This window comes from Mustelus asterias, chromosome 2 (genome assembly GCF_964213995.1).
Source record: "Mustelus asterias chromosome 2, sMusAst1.hap1.1, whole genome shotgun sequence".
NCBI lineage: Eukaryota > Metazoa > Chordata > Chondrichthyes > Carcharhiniformes > Triakidae > Mustelus > Mustelus asterias.
In genome coordinates, this window is record NC_135802.1 from 120,679,051 (window position 1) to 120,703,359 (window position 24,309).

General features: G+C 46.4%; 1 protein-coding gene across 2 annotated transcripts in view; it reads right to left on the minus strand.

The window, feature by feature from the left end:
- Nucleotides 1-24,309, minus strand: part of retreg1 (reticulophagy regulator 1) — a 164,093-nt gene that overhangs the window by 11,068 nt on the left and 128,716 nt on the right. For both annotated transcript variants that reach the window (XM_078240806.1, XM_078240797.1), the window contains exons 6-7: nucleotides 11,672-11,809; nucleotides 1,422-1,495 (exon numbers count right to left, since the gene is read on the minus strand). In XM_078240806.1, the coding sequence (XP_078096932.1) occupies nucleotides 1,422-1,495; nucleotides 11,672-11,809 (212 nt within the window). The remainder of the gene's footprint in view (nucleotides 1-1,421; nucleotides 1,496-11,671; nucleotides 11,810-24,309) is intronic.

A 24,309-nucleotide genomic window follows, 5' to 3' on the forward strand; every position in this document is an offset into this window, starting at 1 on the left:
TGGTACCCGCCTCTACTACTACCTCTGGCAGCTTGTTCCAGACACTCACCACCCTCTGAGAAAAAATTGCTCCTCTGAACACTTTTGTATCTCACCTTAAACCTATGCCCTCTAGTTTTAGACTCCCCTACCTTTGGGAAAAGATATCGACTATCTAGCTGATCTATGCCCCTTTTTATTTTATAGATGTCTAGAAGATCACCCCTCAGCCTTCTACATTCCAGGGAAAAAAGTCCCAGTCTATCCAGGCTTTCCTTATAACTTAAACCATCAAGTCCCGGTAGCATCCTAGTAAATCTTTTCTGCACTCTCTCTAGTTTAATAATAACCTTTCTATAACAGGTCATAGGTTTAGGGTGCTGGGAAGTAGGTACAGAGGAGATGATAGGGGCAAGTTTTTCACTCAGAGGGTGGTGGGTGCGTGGAATCGGCTGCCGGTAGTGGTAGTGGAGGCGGATTCGATAGGGTCTTTTAAGAGACTTTTGGATAAGTTCATGGAAGTTAGTAAGATAGAGGGTTATAGATAAGCCTAGTAGGTAGGGACATGTTTGGCACAACTTGTGGGCCGAAGGGCCTGTTTGTGCTGTAGCTTTTCTATGTTCAATAATGGAGTGACCAGAACTGTACACAGTATCCCAAGTCTGGCTTACCAATGTCTTGTACAACTTCAACAAGACGTCCCAACTCCTGTATTCAATGTTCTGACCAATGAAACCAAGCATGCCGAATGCCTTCTTTACCACTCTGTCCACCTGTGACTCCACTTTCAAGGAGCTATGAACATGTACCCCTAGATCTCTGTTCTGTAACTCTCCCCAACGCCCTACCATTAACTGAGTAAGTCTTGCCCTGGTTCAATCTACGAAAATGCATCACCTCACATTTATCTAAATTAAACTCCATGTACCATTCGTCACCCACTGGCCCAATTGATCAAGATCCCGTTGCAATCAGATATAACTTTCTTCACTGTCCACTATGCCACCAATCTTGGTGTCATCTGCAAACTTACTAACCATGCCTCCTATATTCTCATCGAAATCATTAATATAAATGACAAATAACAGTGGACCCACCACCGATCCCTGAGGCACACCGCTGGTCACAGGCCTCCAGTTTGAAAAACAACCCTCTACAACCACCCTCTGGCTTCTGTCATCAAGTCAATTTTGTATCCATTTAGCTACCTCACCCTGGATCCCATGAGATTTAACCTTATGCAACAACCATGCGGTTAATTGTTCAGTCATTTTGCTGTGTTTAACAACTAAGCCAAACAAAACCAAATGGACCACATGGACTGCAGCGGTTCAAGAAGGAGATGCATTACCACGTTAAGAGCAATTAGGGATGGACAACAAATGCTGGCCTAGCCAACAATGCTCACATCCCATGAAGAAATAAAAGAAATATTCTCTAACCTTGGGACAAAGGGCAGATGTGTCTGCTTCACTCTCATCTTCTGACTTCCTTTCAGCCAATTCTTTCTGCTTCACTATAACACAAGATGCAATGGATAAAATACAGAGTCATAAGTTCAACTTGAGGCAAAAGGAGATGTTGGAAACTAGAAAAGGGAAAAATGAATCACTTTTTCAAGAATATACTAATGATCAACATTTGAACAAAACAGTAGCTGTCATGTTTTAGCAATCAACCACTTTGCAGATGTTGATTGGTTCATTCATTTTGCTGGATTTAACAACTCAGCTAAACAAAACCAATGCCTGGAACAAATCATTCTTGATAAAAACGTGTGAAGGAGTTTAGATATTTTTCCATCTATTGCTGTTAAAATTTGAAAAGTCAATTTTTCTATGATGGCAATTGATACATGTAATTGGGGCTTAGCCGATAAGAGATATGAAGTCCATTCACGTCATGCAGCTAAACTTGACCTTCACCAGGATGCTTCAACAATTTATCCATGCAGATTTATTCAGCTTCAAAAAACACTCCAAACCAGTTCAAAAAGACCAAGAGGGCAATCTTACCAAAATGATTCTAAGTGCCAACCAAGTGTGAAAACGGGAGAAATTGCACCGATTTTTTGGACAAGTTAAAAATCCAATCTTACAAAGCATCGTAGCTGTGAGGGACAGCTCGGTGGATAGGATATTGGTATGTAGATAGGCTGGAAAATTGGGCGGGGATCCTGGATTCAGGATTCAATCCTGGACCGGGGAGCGGCGCGGGCTTGGAGGGCCGAAGGGCCTGTTCCTGTGCTGTATTGTTCTTTGTTCTTACCACACAGAGCAAATAAAGCCAGCAGGGGGAAGGGGCGGAGCCCAAGTTAATCTGAAAGCTGGCAACTTGCACATGGGCAGATTTCTCTCTATTCTGTGCAAAAGCACAGAGATCTGTCAGGTATGTAACCCTAGATTTTCACTCAGAGGGTGCTCATTGCGTCTTGGAAGTGCAGCAGAGAGGGAGAGATTCGCGAGAGGAGTGCTGCGGGTAAGCGCTGTTATTTTTAACTTACTTTTTCGCGGGTTTTTTCTTAAAAAATATCTAAACCCGGAAGTGGTCGCGCAGGGAGGTCTGGGAGAGAGATTTTTTTTTAAAAAAGTTACTCACCTCAGTGAATCGGCCTCATTGCGTCTTGGAAGTGCAGCAGAGAGGGAGAGATTCGCGAGAGGAGTGCTGCGGGTAAGCGCTGTTATTTTTAACTTACTTTTTCGCGGGTTTTTTCTTAAAAAATATCTAAACCCGGAAGTGGTCGCGCAGGGAGGTCTGGGAGAGAGAGATTTTTTTTTTCCCCAATAAATTGGAACAGAGAGGAATCCCGATACTCTACACTTGTAGAGTATCCCACCCTCCCTCCTCCTCTAACCTAAAAAAAAAGATCCAGTGAGAGCAGGGCTTTGGAGAAAACAGGAGGAGGAAAGGTAAGTTTAAAATTTTCATTCACTTTTTTTTCCCTGTGTGTTTAAAGGGGCAATTATGAGTGTGAGGCCAGTATGTTGTTCCCAATGTAGGATGTGGGAGATCCTGGAGGCTCCTAGCCTCCCGGACGACCATATCTGTGCTGGGTGTGTTGAGCTGCGGTTCCTAAGGGACCATGTTAGGGAACTGGAATTGCAGCTCGAGGACCTTCGCCGGGTTAGGGATAGTGAGGAGGTCATTGACAGGAGCTATCGGCAGGTGGTCACACCGGGACCACGGGAGGAGGGTAACTGGGTAACAGTGAGGAAGGAGAAAGCTCAGTTGATGGTGAGCACCCCGGTGGATGTGCCCCTTAATAATAAGTACTCCTGTCTGAGTACTACTGGGGTGGACAGCCCACCTGGGGGAAGCAGCGGTGGCAGTGTCTCTGGAGCTGAGCCTGGCCCAGTAGTGCAAAAGGGTAAGGAAAGGAGGGTAGTGCTAATTGGGGACTCTACGGTGAGGGGGTCAGATAGGCGTTTTTGCGGACACAGACGGGACTCTCGGATGGTGGTTTGCCTCCCTGGTGCAGGGGTCCGGGATGTCTCTGGTCGAGTCCCAGAAATCCTGAAGGGGGAGGGAGAGGAGCCGAAGGTCGTGATGCATATAGGTACTGCTGACATAGGTAGGAAGAGGGAAGGGGTCATGAAAAGAGAATATAGGGAGTTAGGTAGACAGCTGAGAAAGAGGAATGCAAAGGTAGTAATCTCGGGATTGCTGCCTGTGCCGCGGGAGAGTGAGAACAGGAATCGGTGGAGAATGAATGCGTGGCTGAGGGACTGGAGCAAGGGACAAGGATTTGGGTACTTGGATCATTGGGACCTCTTTAGGGGCAGGTGTGACCTGTTTAAAAAAGACGGGTGGCACTTGAATCCCAGGGGGACCAATATCCTGGCGGGAAGGTTGGCTAAGGCTACTGGAGAGACTTTAAACTAGAAAGGTTGGGGGGAGGGAATCGAAATGAGGGGACTGAGAGCGAGGAGGTTAGCTCGCAAATAGATAAGGAATGTAAACAGGGTAAGAGGGAGGTTAGACGAGTGATGGAGAAGGGAAGTGCTCAGGCTGAAGGTCTGAGATGTGTCTATTTTAATGCCAGGAGTGTAGTGAATAAAGTGGATGAGCTTAGAGCGTGGATTGCTGCTTCGAATTGTGATGTGGTGGCCATTACGGAGACTTGGATGTCTCAGGGACAGGACTGGGTGCTTCAGGTGCCGGGTTTTAGATGTTTCAGGAAGGACAGGGAGGGAGGCAAGAGAGGGGGGGGGAGTGGCACTGTTGATCAGGGATAGTGTCACGGCTGTAGAGAAGGTGGACGCCGTGGAGGGATTGACTACGGAGTCTCTGTGGGTGGAGGTTAGGAACAGGAAGGAGTCGGTAACTTTGCTGGGTGTTTTCTATAGGCCGCCCAATAGTAACAGAGATGTTGAGGAGCAGATGGGGAAACAGATCCTGGAGAGATGTAGGAATAACAGAGTTGTCGTGATGGGAGATTTTAATTTCCCAAACATAGATTGGAATATCCCTAGGGCTAGGGGTTTGGATGGAGAGGAGTTTGTTAGGTGTGTCCAGGAGAGTTTCCTGACACAGTATGTGGATAAGCCTACTAGAGGAGAGGCTGTACTTGATCTGGTGCTGGCTAATGAACCTGGACAGGTGGAGGATCTCTCGGTGGGTGAGCATCTTGGGGATAGCGATCATAATTCTATCTCCTTCACGATAGCATTGGAAAGAGATAGGATCAGGCAGGCTAGGAAAGTGTTTCTCTGGAGTAAAGGGAAATACAGTGTCATCAGGGAGGAAATTAGACGGGTAAATTGGAAGGAGGCATTCTTGGGGAAAAATACCGAAGGAAAGTGGAGGATTTTCAAGGAATGTTTGTCTGGAGCTCTGCATGACAACGTTCCGATGAGACAGGGGGGGTGTTGGTAGGGTACGGGAACCGTGGTGCACGAAGGTTGTGATGAACCTGGTGAATAAGAAAAGAGAGGCGTACAGAAGGTTCAGAGAGCTAGGAGGTGTTAAGGATTTAGAGGAGTATACGGGATGTAGGAAGGAGCTTAAGAAGGAAATTAGGAGAGCGAGAAGGGGTCATGAGAAGGCCTTGGCGGGTAAGATTAAGGAGAATCCCAAGGCTTTCTACAAATATGTCAAGAGTAAAAGGATGAGATGTGAAGGCATAGGACCCTTAAAAGGTGAAGGGGGAAAAGTTTGTGCGGAACCGTTAGAAATGGCGGAGCTGCTTAATGAATACTTTACCTCGGTATTCACGGTGGAAAGGGATCTGGGTGGTTGTACTGCTGGTTTGCGGTGGACAGAAAGGATCGAGCATGTGGACATAAAGAAAGAGGATGTGTTGGAACTATTGAATGGCATCAAGGTTGGTAAGTCGCCGGGACCGGATGGGATGTACCCCAGGTTACTGTGGGAGGCGAGGGAGGAGATTGCGGAGCCTTTGGCGATGATCTTTGCATCGTCGATGGAGACGGGAGAGGTTCCGGAGGATTGGAGGATTGCAGATGTGGTCCCTATATTCAAGAAAGGGAACAGGGACAGCCCGGGAAATTACCGACCGGTGAGTCTAACCTCAGTGGTTGGTAAGTTGATGGAGAGGATCCTGAGAGACAGGATTTATGATCATCTAGAGAAGTTTAGTATGATCAAAAGTAGTCAGCACGGCTTTGTCAGGGGCAGGTCGTGCCTTACGAGCCTGGTTGAGTTCTTTGAAAATGTGACCAAACACATTGACGAAGGAAGAGCGGTGGATGTGGTCTATATGGACTTCAGCAAGGCGTTCGATAAGGTCCCCCATGCAAGACTTCTTGAGAAAGTGAGAGGGCATGGGATCCAAGGGGCTGTTGCCTTGTGGATCCAGAACTGGCTTGCCTGCAGAAGGCAGAGAGTGGCTGTGGAGGGGTCTTTCTCTGCATGGAGGTCAGTGACCAGTGGAGTGCCCCAGGGATCTGTTCTGGGACCCTTGCTGTTTGTCATTTTCATAAATGACCTGGATGAGGAAGTGGAGGGATGGGTTGGTAAGTTTGCTGACGACACCAAGGTAGGTGGTGTTGTGGATAGTTTGGAGGGATGTCAGAAGTTGCAGCGAGACATAGATAGAATGCAAGACTGGGCGGAGAAGTGGCAGATGGACTTCAACCCGGATAAGTGTGTGGTGATCCATTTTGGCAGATCCAATGGGATGAAGCAGCAGTATAATATGAAGGGTACCATTCTTAGCAGTGTAGAGGATCAGAAGGACCTTGGGGTCCGGGTCCATAGGACTCTTAAATCGGCCTCGCAGGTGGAGGATGCGGTCAAGAAGGCGTACTGGCCTTCATTAATCGAGGGATTGAGTTTAGGAGTCGGGAGATAATGCTGCAGCTTTATAGGACCCTGGTTAGACCCCACTTGGAGTACTGCGCGCAGTTCTGGTCACCTCATTACAGGAAAGATGTTGAAGCCATTGAAAGGGTGCAGAGGAGATTTACAAGGATGTTGCCTGGATTGGGGGGCATGCCTTATGAGGATAGGTTGAGGGAGCTTGGTCTCTTCTCCCTGGAGAGACGAAGGATGAGAGGTGACCTGATAGAGGTTTACAAGATGTTGAGAGGTCTGGATAGGGTAGACTCTCAGAGGCTATTTCCAAGGGCTGAAATGGTTGCTACGAGAGGACACAGGTTTAAGGTGCTGGGGGGTAGGTACAGAGGAGATGTCAGGGGTAATTTTTCACTCAGAGGGTGGTGGGTGAGTGGAATCGGCTGACGTCGGTGGTGGTGGAGGCAAACTCGTTGGGGTCTTTTAAGAGACTTCTGGATGAGTACATGGGATTTAATGGGATTGAGGGCTATAGATAGGCCTAGAGGTGGGGATGTGATCGGCGCAACTTGTGGGTCGAAGGGCCTGTTTGTGCTGTGGCTTTCTATGTTCTATGTTCTAGATATCACTGGCCTCTCCATCATCTCCCACTATAGCTGGCCTCCCCCCAGCAATTACTCCTGGCCCGGCCGATCACACCGCCCACCTCCCCCCCCCCCCCCCCCCCCCCACCCCACTATCTCACCCCCAGTCCCGACCCAGTCAATCATGCCCCCAGGCATGATTCTTGCCAGTGAAGAGCTTCACCAGCGAGGACGTTAAGGCAGGTGCACCCAGACCATTATGTTCTGGGCTCACTAATAGTAGTTAAATTAGAGGTTGATCTTGCCGTACTTCTGGTGCTGGTAAGCTCACGAGGCGTGACAAATCACGCAAACCTGATTTTTCACCTCCCTCACGATCTTACTGGCTTCGCCATGCCCATGAACCAGGGGGACGAGAAGGTAAAATCGCCCACCCCACCCCCCAAGGGTCAGATTTCTGCACAGTCATGGAAATTCCGTGGACTTTAAAACTGGCAGATAGCATCTTGATCTAGAAATCCTGTCTCCATTTCCAACAAACCCCATTTTTACTGCCAGGGCAAGGGTAGGGAGTGGGGGCAGTGTGTGACTTACACAGAAGGGAAACCTGAACTCAACACTGATTTCAAATAGTGCTGCTGAATTCAGACTCCCTTTTTGCTGTGGCTAGGGCCTATCTCACAACGTGGGGAGAGACATAAAAGCTCATGAAGGACAGATGTAGAACTGTTTTAGCAATCAAATTATTTAAATTCCCAAATAATTCAAAACGAATTTAAAATTTTACACCTGTATTTCCAAATATAAAGGACCTCCTCACAATTTGTGAATACTTAATAAGGAAAATATTAAACAGCATTGATCGTCTAAATATGGAACCTTTTAACATTTGATCGATCTTGTTAAAAAGGAAACTATACAATATATTAGCATGATTTAGAGGAGATCATATCAGTTTCACTGGACTAGTAATCCAGAGGCCTAGGATTACAGGGCTAGTAATCCAGAGGCTAATACGCAGGAGATAGGTGTTCAAATTCCACCATGGCAGCGGGTTCAATTTAAACGCAATGAATAAAGCCGAAATATAAATCTAGTCTCAGTAATGGTGACCATGGCAACTATAATTAATTGCCGATTGTTGCAAAAATCCATCTGGTTCACTAATGTCCTTTGGGGAAGGAAATCTACGCGAGACTCCAGACTCACAGCAATGTGGTTGACTCTTAATTGCACTCAAAGTGGCCCAGTAAGCCACTCAGTTCTAGAGCAATTAGCCATGGACAACACTCATATCCCATTAAAGAATGATTTATCAGACTTCTTAAACATCACCTTTTAAAAATGATTAATCTGATCAATGTTAAAAATTTTAATTTTGCAACATTAATTATGTCTACTACAAATGTGATTTTCCTGTGGCCTTTTTACTGTAACAGCGGTCAGCCTTCCCACTGAATAACTCGAAGGCCACGGTCATAGAATCAGTACAGAATGAGGCCATTCGGTCCATCAAGTCTGTACCAACCACAATCTCACGCACACCCTATTCCCGCAACTCCACATATTTACTCTGCTAATCCCCCCCGACACTAAGGGGAAATTTAGCATGGCCAATCGACCTAACCCACACACCTTTGGACTATGGGAGGAATCCAAAGCACCCGGAGGAAACCCACACAGACGAAAGTGCAAACTCCACACCGACAGTGACCCGAGGCCGGAATTGAACCAGTGTCCCTGGTGCTGTGAGGTAACAGTGCTAACAACCATGCTGCCCTACCACTGTGCCACCCTGTCATGTCCAGCTCTGTGGCCAACCATTTACCCACAAACCAACAGCAAAATAGTTGGCAACGCTCTTGGCTGTACAATGACCTCCAGAACACTGGATCCAAGGTCAGAACAAGAGTGAATCTAGTACAGAAACTGGCAGGTACTAGCTGTGGCACCAGAGCTAACAAACTAAGCACTGCTTCACACGGACCAGTCTACCCAACAACGGGGCACTGCTACTCAACCTGGCTCAAGAACCGCCACACAAAATTGGTAGATATCCATCTCTGGGAAGTAATGAGGATTAATTAGAACCATGGAAAGGTGATAGCACAGAAGGAGGCCGTTCAGCCCATCTGATCCACGCCAGCCCAAGGGCACCCAGGTACCCTTTCCAATCCCACCTTCCTGTACCCGGTCCATAGCCCTGTAGTTTACAGCACTTAAAAGTGCAGATCCAGGTACTTTTTCAAAGAGTTTAGGGTCTCTGCCTCCCCCACAAATTCCAGCAGCAAATTCCAGACACCTACCAACCTTTTCGTAAAAAAGTTATTCATGTCCCCACTATACCTATTGCAACTTACTCTTGAATCTATGTCCCCTGGTGACCCAGGGAAACAATTTCATTCTGTCCACTCTATCTCTTCCCCTTATAATTATGTACACCTCTGTCAAGTCACCCTGAGCCTTCTTTGTTCCAAGGAAAATAACCCCAACCTATTCAATCTCTCCCCAAAGCTACACGTTTCTAGCCCTGGCAACATACTTGTATACCTCCTCTACACTCTCTCCAGAGCAATCACCTCCTTCCTGTAATGTGACCAGAACCGCACACAATATTTTAGTTGTGGCCTCATCAGTCTTTAATACCATTCCTTTGAATACCATTGCTTTTATATTCTATACCTTTGCCAATGAATGAGAGCATTCCAAATGCCTTCTTTACAATATTGTCTACTTGAATTTTAGTGACCTGTGTGATTTTAGTGACTTGTATGCCACGATTTCTCACTTCATCTACCCTTCTTAGTATATTCCCATTAATTGTGTATTCCCTATAACTGTTTGACCTCCCTAAATGCATTACCTCGCATTTCTCTGTTAAATCCATCTGCCACTTCACCGCCCACTCCAACCCATCGATATCGTTTTGTAGATTACAGGTTTCCTCTACAATATCCACTACTTGGGGGCAATCGTTGCGTTGTCTGCAAATTTTCCAATCATTCCCCCATGTTCCCATTCATTGAGACCAACACAGCTAAAGTGGTTTCCTGTGGTAGCGCATATTGAACCTCCTGATGGAATGTGAGAAATTGTGACTGTGGCCACCCAAGTCCGACCATTGTCCACCCAAGTCCGACCATTGTCCAGATACTGAACTCCTGATTGAGAGATCCATCATTCCAGAGAGAAAACATCCTCCTCAAGGAATAGCATTGGCTGACAGCTAAAAAACCTACCTGAAATTCTGTAGCCTCTACTGGGGCACATTTCTTACCCTACAAACAGCTGAGAATCCAGCCTCTCCATGGCAGACCTCCTGGTTGACTGCAACCTTTACCAACCAGAATCAGGTAACTGACCTGATTTCTGAAGTTTCAGGTTTCAACCTTTGACAGAAAATCTGAACAACCCTCAAATGTTTGAGGAGGGGCCAGGGAAGATGTGACCAGTTGCTCCACAAGTGGAACATGAAGAAAGGCTCAAATTGTGACTGTGGCCACCCAAGTCCGACCATTCTCCACATACTGAACTCCTGATTGAGAGATCCATCATTCCTGGTGGCATCACAACCATTCACACTGCAGCAGCGGAAGCCACTGAATGGATTGTTAACCTTAACGTCAAACTATAACTGCTTTCCTAGCCATACAAATAATTAGTTACTGCAGCAGCCTTTTTTCAGGGTTTGTAATGCAACTGTTGCCTATTTTCTTCCACAGTAGCTGGGCCTTGCTGCAACCAGGCAGGAGGGAACGTTCCCTCAAGGCAGCCAAAATTTCCGCTATTGGATTGCAGTTGGCTTGTGAAGAGAGATTTATTCGATATCTGTGGCATACATTGTTGCCGACTACAAAATCCAGGCCCATGTTTTTATAATCTGTCAATTAACAGTATAATTGAGGGTGACACAATATTTGCCTGCTATGCATTCACTGAGTAATTTCGCCACCTGCACGGTGCTTAAATATAATTTCTTCCCTCTCAGTTCACTTTTGTAAATAACTGTCCAAATAAGGCTACTTATTTAATGGATGCAAAATAATTTAAAGCACATATTTGGATGTTGAAGACATGCTGAAAATGTCTTCTTGGCAGCTGACAGTTTTACATAATCCAATATCAACGCATCTTAACGATGATAATAAACACAGGGCGAGATTTGTAACTTATTCAGAACCTATTCACTTGCACATTATAACAGAGTATAGCTGACAAACAAAAAATAACTGTTTAATCTCTCTTCTCATAATCCTGTGCAACTATAACTGACTAACTGAGGAAAACCTATATGGGATGAGAGGGCTTGGTGTCAGCCCCAGGCTCAAGTGGTCGCGCTTATTTCTCAAGTCAGAAGTCCATAGCTTCAAACCCCACTCCCTAGCTGACACTTTAGTAATGAAGGAGGGCGACATGGTAAGAGGTTCCAACTTTTGGATGAGAGTTTAAATTGAGTTCCCATCTATCTTTTCAGGAAGATGTAATTGATTATCAGTCATTTTGCAAAGAAGAGCAAGGAATTCAAAACAGATTATCTGGTCATTTATCTATTTGATGCTTGTGGGGCAAATTGAATTATACTTTTCCCTACTTTGCAATAATGACTGTCCCTCAAAAATACTTCATTGGCTCTGAAGTGATGTCCTAAAATAGTGGAAAAAGCTATTTAAATGCAAATTCATTTTTCTACCATTAGGAAGACTACTAAATTAAAACCTATATTAGTTAATAATAAATAATTTGTTTAGTGGTGTTCCATTAAATTGGTATATTATAAATTTTATGCAATTCTCAGCATATGTTATACTTTTTTTAATGTAGAGCTTAAATAATGAATGCAAAGCTTTTCTTACTTTCCCGTCTTCTTTGAAAGCGTTGCACATAGTCCTTCAGACCAAAATCCAATCGCTGCAGAACTGGATCAATCTTGTTGTAAATACTTTGCCCCAAGTCACAAGAGGTTACTAAAGGCCACAGGAGGATGCATAATACTGGAAACCAAACAAGGAACAAAAAGGTTATGCATGGTATCACATTTTGCCAATTTTTAGTGCCCGGTAAAGAAGGCAAATGGTTTGTTGGCCTTCATTGCGAGAGGTTTTGAGTTAGGGTTAAGAGCAGGGATGTGTTGTTGAATTATACAGGGCCTTGGTGAGGCCACACCTAAAGTATTGTGTACAGTTTTGGTCTCCTTTTCTGAGGAAGGATGTTCTTGCTCTCGAGAGAGTGCAGCAAATGTTTACCAGGCTGATTCCGGGGATGGCGGGACTGAAGTATGAGGAGAGATTGACTAGGTTAGGATTGTTTTCGCTGGTGTTCAGACAAATGAGCAGGGATCTCATAGAGACTTATAAAATTCGAACAGGACTAGACAGTGTAGATGCAGGGAGGATGTTCCCGATGGTGGGGGAATCCAGAACCAGGGGTCACAGTCTGAGGATTCAGAGTAGACCATTTAGGACAGAGGAGAGGAGACATTTCTTCACCCAGAGTGGTGAGCCTGTGGAATTCATTACCACAGGAAGTAGTTGATGCCAAAACATATATTCAAGACGCTTGACAAATTCCTACACGATCAGGATTGATGGTCACGATCAAGGATCAGACAGCTTTGAATCTAAAACATACACATGGACTAGCAACAGATAATACAATTTGGATGTATATCTGACCTGTGTACATCATGCATGTGTCATGCATCACTATAAATTAAGATAAATATTTCTATGGAAATTTCAATGCTAAAATATCTACACTCTGCCACTTACCTGTAATCATTCCTGGTCACAGCACTAGATGGCGTTTTAATAGGAATTCCAATGTTGATCTCCTCACTAACCTGTAACAGCTTCCTGTCACACCACTAAAATAAATAATTAGTTTTCCACTTCGCCCAGGTCTGCCATGGGAAGTAAAAAAAAAGCTTTTCTCCTCAAAACTGCAAGTCTTTAGATATTTTTATGCTGTTGCCAAGATTTTATTAAACTCCCTCCACTTGTTCCTGATTCTGACAAAATAATTAACTCACGGTTTCTTATAGTATTTTGAAAAGAAAAAAGTACCTTAAAACTTTGAGGTTTGTCAGATATTATCAAGTGCTTCTCAATTTTCACATAACAAACTTAGCCATTGACCTCAGTTTCAGAATAAAAACAATTAGCCCCAGGTCTCAAGAAATAAATGGATGCATAGTTTTCTCCCAAAATAGCCTCATTATCAAATAAACAAATAACTATAGCAATCAATGTTTCCAAACTCACGTGCTGAAGTCATATTTCCTGCCCTGTTTGCTCCAATATAAAAATAAATAACACTATTCCATCTGACAAGTAAATAAATCTTCCTTCCATCTTTTCTCCTCTTCTGCAAAAAACAATTCACACTCCCAAATAACTAACAACGACCACAATTTCAACTTCAAAAGTATATTCTTTGCTCCGTCCAGTGTAAAATTCATAAATAGTACTTGAATCATTTCACTGACTAAATATTAACTTAAGGCCAAAATATTTACAGATGGTTTATATGTTTGCATACAGAATCCCATCGCAAGTGCTTAGACAGTAAGATTCCATTCTAAATGTTAATTATAAAAGTATACAATATTTTAACAAATATGATTAAATATATATTTAGTCATTTGCTGGCAGAGAACATGAGTGTTGCTGAATAAAAGAGACACTGTCAAAACTTTTCATCTTGTAGTCATCACGATAGCTCACAAAAAATTACCAGTATTATTGAAGGAACAATAATTTATACTGCAAATATATATTTAATATCTTAAAAATTGTAAATCTAAAGTGCACAAGATACAACTCCATGTGTCATTTTTTAATAGAAATGCAAATTAATTGTAATGTTAAAATGCTACAGGCTGAAAATGTCAAGCATATTCCAAACCGTGAAGTTCACCAGCTAAACAAGTATGTTCTTACTATTTCAGCTTGTGTTTGCCAAATCAGTGATCTGATTTTCACACTTCTCCACCGGCAGGTTTTTAGGTGGGGTGGGGGAGAGAAAGTGTGCAATTGAAAGAACGGGATTCTCTCTGGGTTGAGATGGGGAACTTCACAGTGTTCCCCAATTGAGGCCACTTCAGGGCAGTGTCTAAAAGCTGAATGATTCATTCAAGTTCAGTCTCTCTTGACCCCAGGATAGATGAACGGTCTGATTTTAACTGTTCCACACGATTACCTGGAGTAGCTGAAGTCAGGCCTGTGATCCATTGCAGATAATTCCTTCCCACCTGCTGCCTGTCACACCTGTCATCACTTATCCCTACTAGAAATGCATTTTCCCTCTCATCTCTACCGTGACTGGATCGGAATCTGAAAGTCTTCAGCATTTTTGTACTTTAAAAGATAATCCAGGCTTCCCCACTGGTGCATTAAATTTTAAAAATATAGTCAGTCAATTTTAACGAACATGAGTTTTCCAAATTATTGCTGGGCAAACCATTTGAAGAAATGGCCATCAAGAGTCTCTTCATGAGGACCAGTCCCCAGTGCTCCACTCTCTGAGTTAACTTCATTTTCCCCTATTTCACTGATCTTACTGACAATCATGCCGAGCACCCAAGCTTTGTTCCTTAATGCCAATATTTTCTACAAAACGATCGTAACACGTACAGCAGTACATGAATTCTCTCTACAACCTCAAAAACCTTCCCCGTAACGCTCATTAACTCAGTATTGCCACAGTCTCTCCTTCCACTCCTTCATTTTTCTATCAATACCTCTATACATCTTCCTTACTGATCCTACAGCAGAATGACCTTGCTTCTGTCATACTCCAGCAATCTCACCATTCCTCATCTTTTCCAGTGCTGCAAAATTCAGGGGGGGGCAATTCTCCCAAAAAAATTGTGTCAATTTTGTGTAAGAACTGGAGTAAATCACACTGCTATTTTCCAGCAGAAGTTTCAAAATGAATCTCCACGCTCTGTACACTGCAGAGTGCACTAGCGTGAATCACGCAGAAAATCAGTGGACGGGGTCTATTTCCATTGGTGAGGCCGGCAGCATAGCGCTGAGTGGGCCACTGCGCATGCGCCAATCTATCAGCACCGCAACTGGTGCATGCGCAGTGGCCCCGCACTGCTGGCCTCCCAATTGCTGGTCAGCTCGATCACTGGCCAGCCCCGCGACCCCCACATCGCTGGCCATGCGACCCCCTCACAGTCCGGTCGCTGGGCCCGGAACATGCCCGGGCCCAGCCCTGAAACCCTCCTCCCTGATCTCTCGCAACCCGCCCCCCCTCCCCCCTAGCAAGCTGCTCCCACCCTAACCCCGATGGCCAGCCATGATCGCTGGCCTTCCTCTGTCACTCAGCCTGAATGCAGATCAGCAGCAGGACCCCCCACCCCCATCGATCGCCCCCCAGAGACCCCACACCCGATCAGGTCCCGCTCCCTTGGCACTGCCCCATGCCTGATGGACAGTGCCAAGATGCCCCCTGGGCAGTGTCGGGGGCCCAGGCTGGCTAGCAGGCCCGAAGATTTCAGTCCCAGGTCCGCTAACAGCATAAAAATATATTTTAATGAGCTGCTGAATATATTAGGCAGCTCCGCACTGATTTCCATCACCAGAAATCTGGCGCTGAGGCCGTGGCGCCCAGCGGGGAGCCCACGAAACGACCTCTGCTCGAGTCTCCTAGCCCGCTGCGCTGAAACAGCAGCAGAGCGGATTGGGAGAACTGATCCCCAGGTCTCTGTAACCCTTGTGTCCCTCCAAAACTTGCGCATCTCATAATGCTGTCTTCCAAACTTAAGTATTATCATCAAGTTACCAAACTCATATAGCCCTTGCAACTTCCCATTCCCATTAAACAGTTCCTACAATTGACTTCTGAAGTACCTGGAACATTACCCATACCATTTGTAGTTATCATTTCAAAATACAGTCAAAAAGTTAAGCTAATGGTTTCTAAATTAATTGAGCAGTTTTACATTTTAAAACAAATACACAAGAAATCATGCGATATGTGAGCTGCAAGATAACATGATCACATTATTCTGTAATAAAAGTTTAACTTGACAATGATTAAATCAATTATAAACTGTATATTACAGAATAAGACTCTGCTTCCTGACTCATGCCAATATGGTAGCACAGTGGTTAGCACTGCTGCCTCACAGCGCCAGGGACCCGGGTTCAATTCCCGCTTGGGTCATTGTCTATGCAGAGTCTGCACGTTCTCCCCGTGTTTGCATGGGTTTCCTCCAGGTGCTCCGGTTTCCTCTCACAGTCCGAAAGACGTGCTGGTTAGGTGCATTGGCCATGCTAAATTCTCCCTCAGTATATTTGAACAGGCTCTGGAACGTGACAACTAGGGGATTTTCACAGTAACTTCATTGCAGTGCTAATGTAAACCTACTTGTGACATCGATAAATAAACTTAAATGAGGTCCATTAGTATATTAAAATCTCTGTAAAGTTGATAATTTGAGACATTTTCCATCACTTGTAGCCCAAAATTTGTTCTAATATATGAAATTGTATTTTAGCATACCCAATTGTGTAATTATTCTCACATGCTTTACTGTCAGCCCTATTTTTTAATCACGCCTCTTAAACACGGACATTCATTTGTTTCTTAAATCATCATTTAAAAGAGCACAGAGGGAGAGTGCGACAGAGGAATTATTTTAAAGAGCGCAGAGAGGGAGAGCTGTTGAGGAATTATTTTACAGAGCGCAGAGGGAGAGAGCGACAGAGGAATTATTTTAAAGAGCTCAGCAGGAGGAGCGGCAAAGGAATTATTTTTAAGGGCTCAGAGGGAGAGAGCGACAGGAATTATTTTGTAGAGTGCAGAGGGAGAGAGCGACAGAGGAATTATTTTAAAGAGCACAGAGGGAGAGCGCGGCAAAGGGATTATTTTAAAGAGCGCAGAGGGAGAGAGTGACGGAGGAATTATTTTAAAGAGCGCAGAGGGAGAGAGTGGCAGAGGGATTATTTTAAAGAGCGCAGAGGGAGACAGCAACAGAGGGATTATTTTAATGAGCGCAGAGGGAGAGAGTGGCAGAGGGATTATTTTAAAGAGCGCAGAGGGAGAGAACTGCAGAGGAATTATTTTAAAGAGCGCAGTGGGAGAGAGTCATGATGTGGAGATGCCGGCGTTGGACTGGGGTAAGCACAGTAAGAAGTCTCACAACACCAGGTTAAAGTCCAACAGGTTTATTTGGTAGCAAATACCATTAGGGAGAGAGTGGCAGAGGGATTATTTTAAAGAGCGCAGTGGGAGAGAGTGGCAGAGGGATTATTTTAAAGAGCGCAGTGGGAGAGAGTGGCAGAGGGATTATTTGAAAGAGCACCAGGTCGTGACTCCAAACCAATTTAATTCAGGAATGTCAAAGTGTGACATCATAGGGGAACTGGTAAATGATTGGTTCTTGTTTATCTTCTGAATTGTGGGTAATGTATCAGTAAATCTAGTGTTCACTTAGTAATAGTAAGGTGTATAGCAGCAATAAGGTTTGGTAATAGTTAGTAGTAAGGTTTATTTGATTATAAAATTAAAAAGCATAAATTAAGTAACACATAATAAAGATGAGAAGGTGGGTGATTATTTGCAGTTGCAGTATGTAGAAGGTGGTGGACATCAGTGTGATCCAACATAACCACATCTGCAGTAAGTGTCTGCAACATGTGGAGCTTTATCCCAGGGCCAGTGAGCTGGAGGCCAAATTCCAGACATTGCGATGCATGGGGAACAGGAGGAGGAGTTACTTGATTACTTTGTTATAAAAGGCAGTGACACCCGAGGATAGAGTCTTCAGATTTGTTGAGTATTCAGGGTCAAGAGGGTGTGACTGGGAGTGAGGCAGATAACAGGATTAAGGAGGTGGAAGTGAAAGAGCCTTACCCCTTGCAGTTTGTCCACCAGGTTTGAGACTCTTGCAGCTTGTATGGATGAGAGCAGGCGCTGCAAGGTGAATGAGCGATCTGACCATGATGCCATGATACAGGAAGCCATTCAAGTGGGTGAGTAAATAGCAATGTACTGGTACCAGGAGACAGTATAGTAAGAGAATTGATAATTCTTTGCAGCAGAGCCCAGGTCCTGATGGTGGTGTTGCCAGGGTTTGGAACAGCTGCTCAAGCTGTCGAAGAACTAGCAGTGGAAAGGGAAAAGATCCAGTTGTCTTGGTCCGTGGAAATATCAACAACATACATAGGGGTAGGAAAGATATTTTGATTAGGAATTATGGTCAGCTAGTAGCCAAGTTAGAAACCAGAATCCTAAAATGAACCATGAACAAATTGACAAAGGGTAAATAAGATGAAAGAGATGAATGAGAAATTGGTGTGGGAGAAATGGGTTTTGATTCATTGGGGCATTTGGGAAAGTGGGAGCTGTATTGTTGGGATGGTCTTCACCTGAACTGTGCTGGGACCAGTGTTCAGGCGAGTTGTATAACTAAATTGGTAGAGAGGGTTTAAACTAAACAATGGGGCGGGGGAGGGGGGGGGGGGGAGGTAAGATGTGATTAAGTAAAGGAAAATGGCAGGACAGTAAGAGTAGGGTATAAAATTAGGAAATATTAGGCAGTCAATTCTGAGGAGTCAAAGTTTAAAACAGCCCAGACTTACTTCTGTTAAATTACAAGGACGTGTAAAATGATAGGGAAAAATAGGTCACACCATTCCGGTGGGAAGTTGTAGTTAATGCACATTGTTTTTTTTTATACTTTTCCAATTCAATCAAATCAAATCCAATTCAGAGTCTCAACAAGTTGAGACATTTCCGATCCAGGCTGACAAGACAGGGCGAGCGACCAAACCACCCTGTCCTGGGCCCGATCTACATGAGCCAAGCTGATTGGGGAAGGGGGAGGTTCCTCTTCCAAGACTTGGGCTCATTTGCATCTTAGCCAAAAGGCCGAGATGCGACTTTTAAAAATTGCTTCATATGAAACATATGAAGCTTCAATGTAACCTAATGACCTCAACCCCATTGTTTGGGCAAAGAAACAAGTCTAAAGTTTTAGACTCCCCTAAAGCATTAAGTAGAAGCTTCACTTCTACTTAATGCTGTTCCTGATCTTTATCCTCATGCTGACTAGAAACACTTGGTGTATTTTAGGTTTACGCATTGACAAGAACACAAGTTTCTGTTTTTTCTAAAAGGCAGAAGGAAGTCAATGTAATAAACAAGCTAACTAGTTAAAAGCAGAGAATTTAGTTAGAACAACAGGGCCCTATTTTACCATTTTGATTCCAAGTGCTGGGCCGGCTTGAAACTGCGAGTGTTTCAGATTTGACTTTTAGGCCCATTCTGAGGCGCCCCCAAACTCACTCTGCCTGCAAAAATATCAGCAATTCCAAATCGCGCTGCACAAACCTGTGGGCAGGGCTTAAAGTGCCTGAAACCCTGCTGCTCCAATTGGAGCCTTTAACTGCGTATGCACAAAAAAAAAATAGAATGCTGCTCCCCCGCCACATCCCTCCCAGGCTGGATAATGCCCCCCTGGCCCCCATGGATATTGCCCCACCCCCACAACATTACTGACCCCCTTATCCAACCCCCCCCCACCTCCCAGAGTGATCGCAGCCCCCTCTCCCCCACCCGCCCCCCCAATTGATGTCAGGCAGAGTGGCAGCAGACTCCCCTTCCTCCCCATTGATCTCAGACAGAGGCAGCAGATTTCCGCCCCCCCCCCCCCATCACCTACTCAGCAGAGTGGCAGCGGATCCCTCTTCGCTCCCGCTGATCTCAGGCAGAGCAACAGCGGAGCGCCCTTCCCCTCCACTGATCTCAGGCAGAGAGATCCCCCCCCTCCCACCCCAGACCTTCCTGCACAAGGCTCCCATCTCCTCCCGACTCCAATGGCTGTATGACACTTCCCACTCTCTCTGCCCTGTCCCCAATCATAGAGGCACTGAACCACCACCCTCCCTCCCCTATCTGCGCACCTGCAAGTGCTCACTTGCCCTCCCCTCAATGCTAACAAGCAAACTACATGTAACTTGCTGGAATGCTCTGCCAAACTGCCTGCAGCTGATCTGCCCTAACGAGAGACAGCTCCATAAAAAACCCAAGGCTGGACAGGCAGGCAGGTAGTGCAGGAAAAAAAGTGACCACACGACCAGCTCCCCCCCCCCCGCCCCCGATTTACTGAGGGCGACCTGGGGAGGTTGCTGGATGCAGCAGAGGCAAAGCGGGACACATTCTTCCCCCCAGGAGGATGCAGACGGCAATGCGGCCTGGGAGGCAGTTGCCGCCTCAGTTAGTGCCATGGCACTGGCTCCCAGAACTGGGAAGTAGTGCCGCAAGAAGGTCAATGGGTTAAGCGAGTGCTTAACTCAATCTTAGCATCTTCCCCAAATCGCCCCCAGACCCTCCCACCCCCAGCATGCTTCCAGCCCCTGACCCACAATCCCATGCATAGAGTCATAGAGGTTTACAGCATGGAAACAGGCCCTTCGGCCCAACTTGTCCATGCCGCCCTTTCTTTTTTAAAACCCCCAAGCTAATCCCTATTGCCCGCATTTGGCCCATATCCCTCTCTACCCATGTAACTATCTAAATGCTTTTTAAAAGACAAAATTGTACCCGCCTCTACTATCATCTCTGGCAGCTTGTTCCAGACACTCACCACGCTCTGTGAAAAAATCGCCCCTCTGGACACTTTTGTATCTCTTCCCTCTCACCTTAAACCTATGCCCTCTAGTTTTAGACTCCCCTACCTTTGGGAAAAGATATTGACTATCTAGCTGATCTGTGCCCCTCATTATTTTATAGACCTCTATAAGGTCACCCCTCAGCCTCCTACGCTCCAGAGAAAAAAGTCTCAGTCTATCCAGCCTCTCCTTATAACTCAATCCATCAAGTCCTGGTAGCATCCGAGTATATCTTTTCTGCACTCTTTTTCTAGTTTAATAATATCCTTTCGATAATAGGGTGACCAGAATTGCACACAGTATTCCAAGTGTGGCCTTACCAATGTCTAGTACAACTTCAACAAGACGTCCCAACTCCTGTATTCAATGTTCTGACTGATGAAACCAAGCATGTCGAATGCCTTCTTCACCACTCTGTCCACCTGTGACTCCACATTGAAGGAGCTATGAACATATACCCCTAGATCTCTTTGTTCTGTAACTCTCCTAACGCCCTACCATTAACTGAGTAAATCCTGCCCTCCTTCCTATTCCACTTCCCCTCCCCCCCTCCCCAAGAGTATCACTGGGCTTGCCCACCAAGGACCACGACCTGATACTCTGCAGGAGTAACACCATCATTTCTTTTATGACTCCTTGTGTCTCCACAGGAGAAGAATGACCATAACACCAGAGAGAGAGAGCAAAGACAGGCAGTGGTGAACCAGACCTCCGGGTCCTCATCTCCTTTGAAGAGTGGTTGCTGAAGCTGTCCAGGGAAGGGGAGATGCGGGCTGTCAGCGACAGCATTGTGGGGCTAGAGTCAAGAAGTGAGCACATGTCAATCCTCCACTCAATTTGCGGCAACTTCTTGGGGGCATGGGTTTTGGTTGCGAGGGGCAAGGTTTAAAGGAGATGTACAAGGCATGTTTATTTGCACAGAGAGGGTGGTGGGTGCCTGGAACTCTGCTGGGGAAGGTCGCAGAGACAGATATGGGAGTGACCTTTAAGGGGCGTCTTTACAGCTACGTGAATGGGATGGGAACAGAGGCATATGGTCTCTGGAAGGGTGGGGGGGGGGGGGGGGGGGGTGGTTACAATTCAGCCTGGTCGCTGCAGGCTTGGAGGGCCGAAGGGCCTGTTCCTGTGATGTAATCTTCTTTGTGCTTTGTTCTATATTCAATGGAGAAATGTGAATCATGTTTTTTGCATTCCAGATTCCTCTCCCTCCCTTGCCAGGGACAGATCCAGATGCCCGGGGCCATCTGGCATCATGGCCCCATCACTCTGGTGTGACGATGTTGCAGGAGATAGAAGGACTTTGGCGGAGAGTCGACGGCGCGGGGGGGGGGGGGGGGGGGGCGGGGAATGGAATCCACAGACACAAGCTCCTAGCGACTGAACCGCCTGGTGATCAGGACCTCCCTAGCCGCCCTCACATGGCTCATTCGAGTTGCGAGCCCTCTAGCGCCTGGGTGGTGTTGCTCGGTTGGCTTCTGGTTCACTCTCTGGTGAGCATGACACATCTGATAATGTACATTATCGGGAGGAGGAAATATCCAAGGCCTCTGGCATGTGGGGGCCTGCCGGAGGCGAGGACTCAGCTGGCCCCAGGCCACATGCTGGGCCTCGGAGATCACTTCTCCCTCAGCTGCTGGAGATGCAGCAACAGAGCCAGGGAATGCAGGAGGAGCTGAAGGCCACATTGCACCGACTGCGAGGCTGTTGGGAGGAGTCCCAAAGCTTTCAGATGGACCAGCTATTGCCAGTCTTGCATGGTTCCTAGGCCAACGCTGCAGGGGTCGCATCTGCCTGGGGCAGGGAATCCTCACCATGAGTGACAGGCTCCAAGCGATGGTCCAGTCACAGCAGGCCACAATGGAGTCCCAAAGGGCTGTGGCCGAGAGATATCAGGCTACAATGGAGTCCCAGAGGGCCATGGGCGAGTCACAGAGGGCCACAGCTGAGGGACTAAACGGGATTCTCAAGGTTCTGCAGCCCATGGCTGAGAGGCTCAAGAGCTTGCAGGAGACCCAGCAGGACAGCACGGAGACACAGTGGGCTACGAAGCAGCCCTTGAGAACATGGCCTAGTCGCAGAGGGTCATAGCTGAGGGGCTGCAGAGTGTGGCCCAGTCTCAGGGAGCATTTGCTGCGGCCAGTGACAGGTGGCCCCCAACTCAGTGGCCATCACAGAGGGCTTGACCACCATGGGTAGGATGCAGTACTGGCAGGGCCAGGTGATGCTGGAGCTTCTGGAGCTCACTTCAGAAACACTGCCGTCCCATGGAGTGACCCAAGGGCCCACAGGAACCTCAAGGGAGGAGGAAGGGCTCGAGCCCATGCTGGGGCCTTCCAGCCTGGAAACTGTGGACATGGTTATACCTTCTGACTCCCTCCTTCCTGACACCAGGGCATCTCAGGGACAGCAGGATGAAGAAGCTGTCATGGAAACGTCCCACACACCTGGAAGCCAGCCAAGGCTCTCAAGGTCCAGGGCCTCCAGAGGACAACTGCCACGTGCATCACAGGCAACGGGGCGAGGTAGGCAGCTGGCTCCCTCCACTTCCGATGTACATTCTGAGGGAGGTCATTAAGATGTAGTGGTAGGCCACGTAAGGTTAGGAAGCTGTAATTGCACTAAGATGGCATGGGCGAAAGGCTGCACTAGTTAGATAGCTCTTTAAGCACTGTAACATTTTCTGTTCACACATTTATATGTTAGAACTTATGATTTAAACACCTTTATTGTAATCATTAAAGGTTTTTTCACCACCCACCTGTGACTAATTTGTTTCAGATTTGTCTCGAACAGGATTCCTCTTCCATTGATGCTTCATGTTGATGTCAGTTGGGGAGGCCACTCAATGCTACGTCACTGAGAAAATGACGCCATTGGTTCCCCAGAACCCATGAGTGATTCCCTCCCCCACCCCACCTGCCTCAGGGCCCTGTATGGGGGTTTCAGATCCCTTACCCCCTACACAGACGTGGGCCCAGGTGCCAGCGTGCATGTGAAGCCCAGGTAGGAATCAGACTAGTTTGCACCAGGGCATCATCATAATGGTGGGTGCTTAGCGAGTTGTCATCACCCTCCTGCCTGCCAAAGAAACTCGCTAACACAGCGTACCCAAACCCACCATACTGGTGTGATGATGTTACAGGAGATGGAAGGACTTTGAGGCGGGGTGGGGGGGGGGTAATGGAACCCACAGACACAGGCCCCTAGTGACTGAACCACCTGGTGACCAAGCCGCCCTCACATGGCTCATTCAAGCTGCCAGCCCTCCTGCGCCTGGCAGGCTCCTCCACTTCTTCCTCCTCCTACTGGGCATCCTCCTCCTCAGTGACACCGGGCTGGTAGGCCTCCACGTCCTCCTCCTCCTCCAATAGGTCACCTCTCTGCTTTGCTAGGTTGTGCAGGGCACAGCACACCACCACAAAGTGGGAAGAGATCAGAGGGCTGTATTGTAGGGCTCTGCCAGAGCGGTCAAGGCACCGGAATCACAGTTTGAGGAGCCATATGTGTTAGAATGTAACCGGTGACAACTTTGTATCAGATGTATTGTGACCAATGGTAACAAGCTGTAAGAATCAGCTGACCCAGTAAACTATGGAACCAATTACAGAATGATGTGATGCTCAGCTGTTGGGAATTCTGGGGAACTTGGATTGACCCAGGGCAAGGCCCCAAGTTTGGAGTAATGACGTTTCTTTATTAAACCCTTTCTTTGATTTATAGATTGGGAGTACGTTTTGTTACATTTTTATTGTCTGCATTTGAAGAGTTCCTTCTGAAGAAACATCGGTAGCAGAGGAAAACCCATCGTAACTTGGTATTTGTTTTTGAAGGAGTGCTACATCCATGGCAGAAGGTAGCAGTAAACC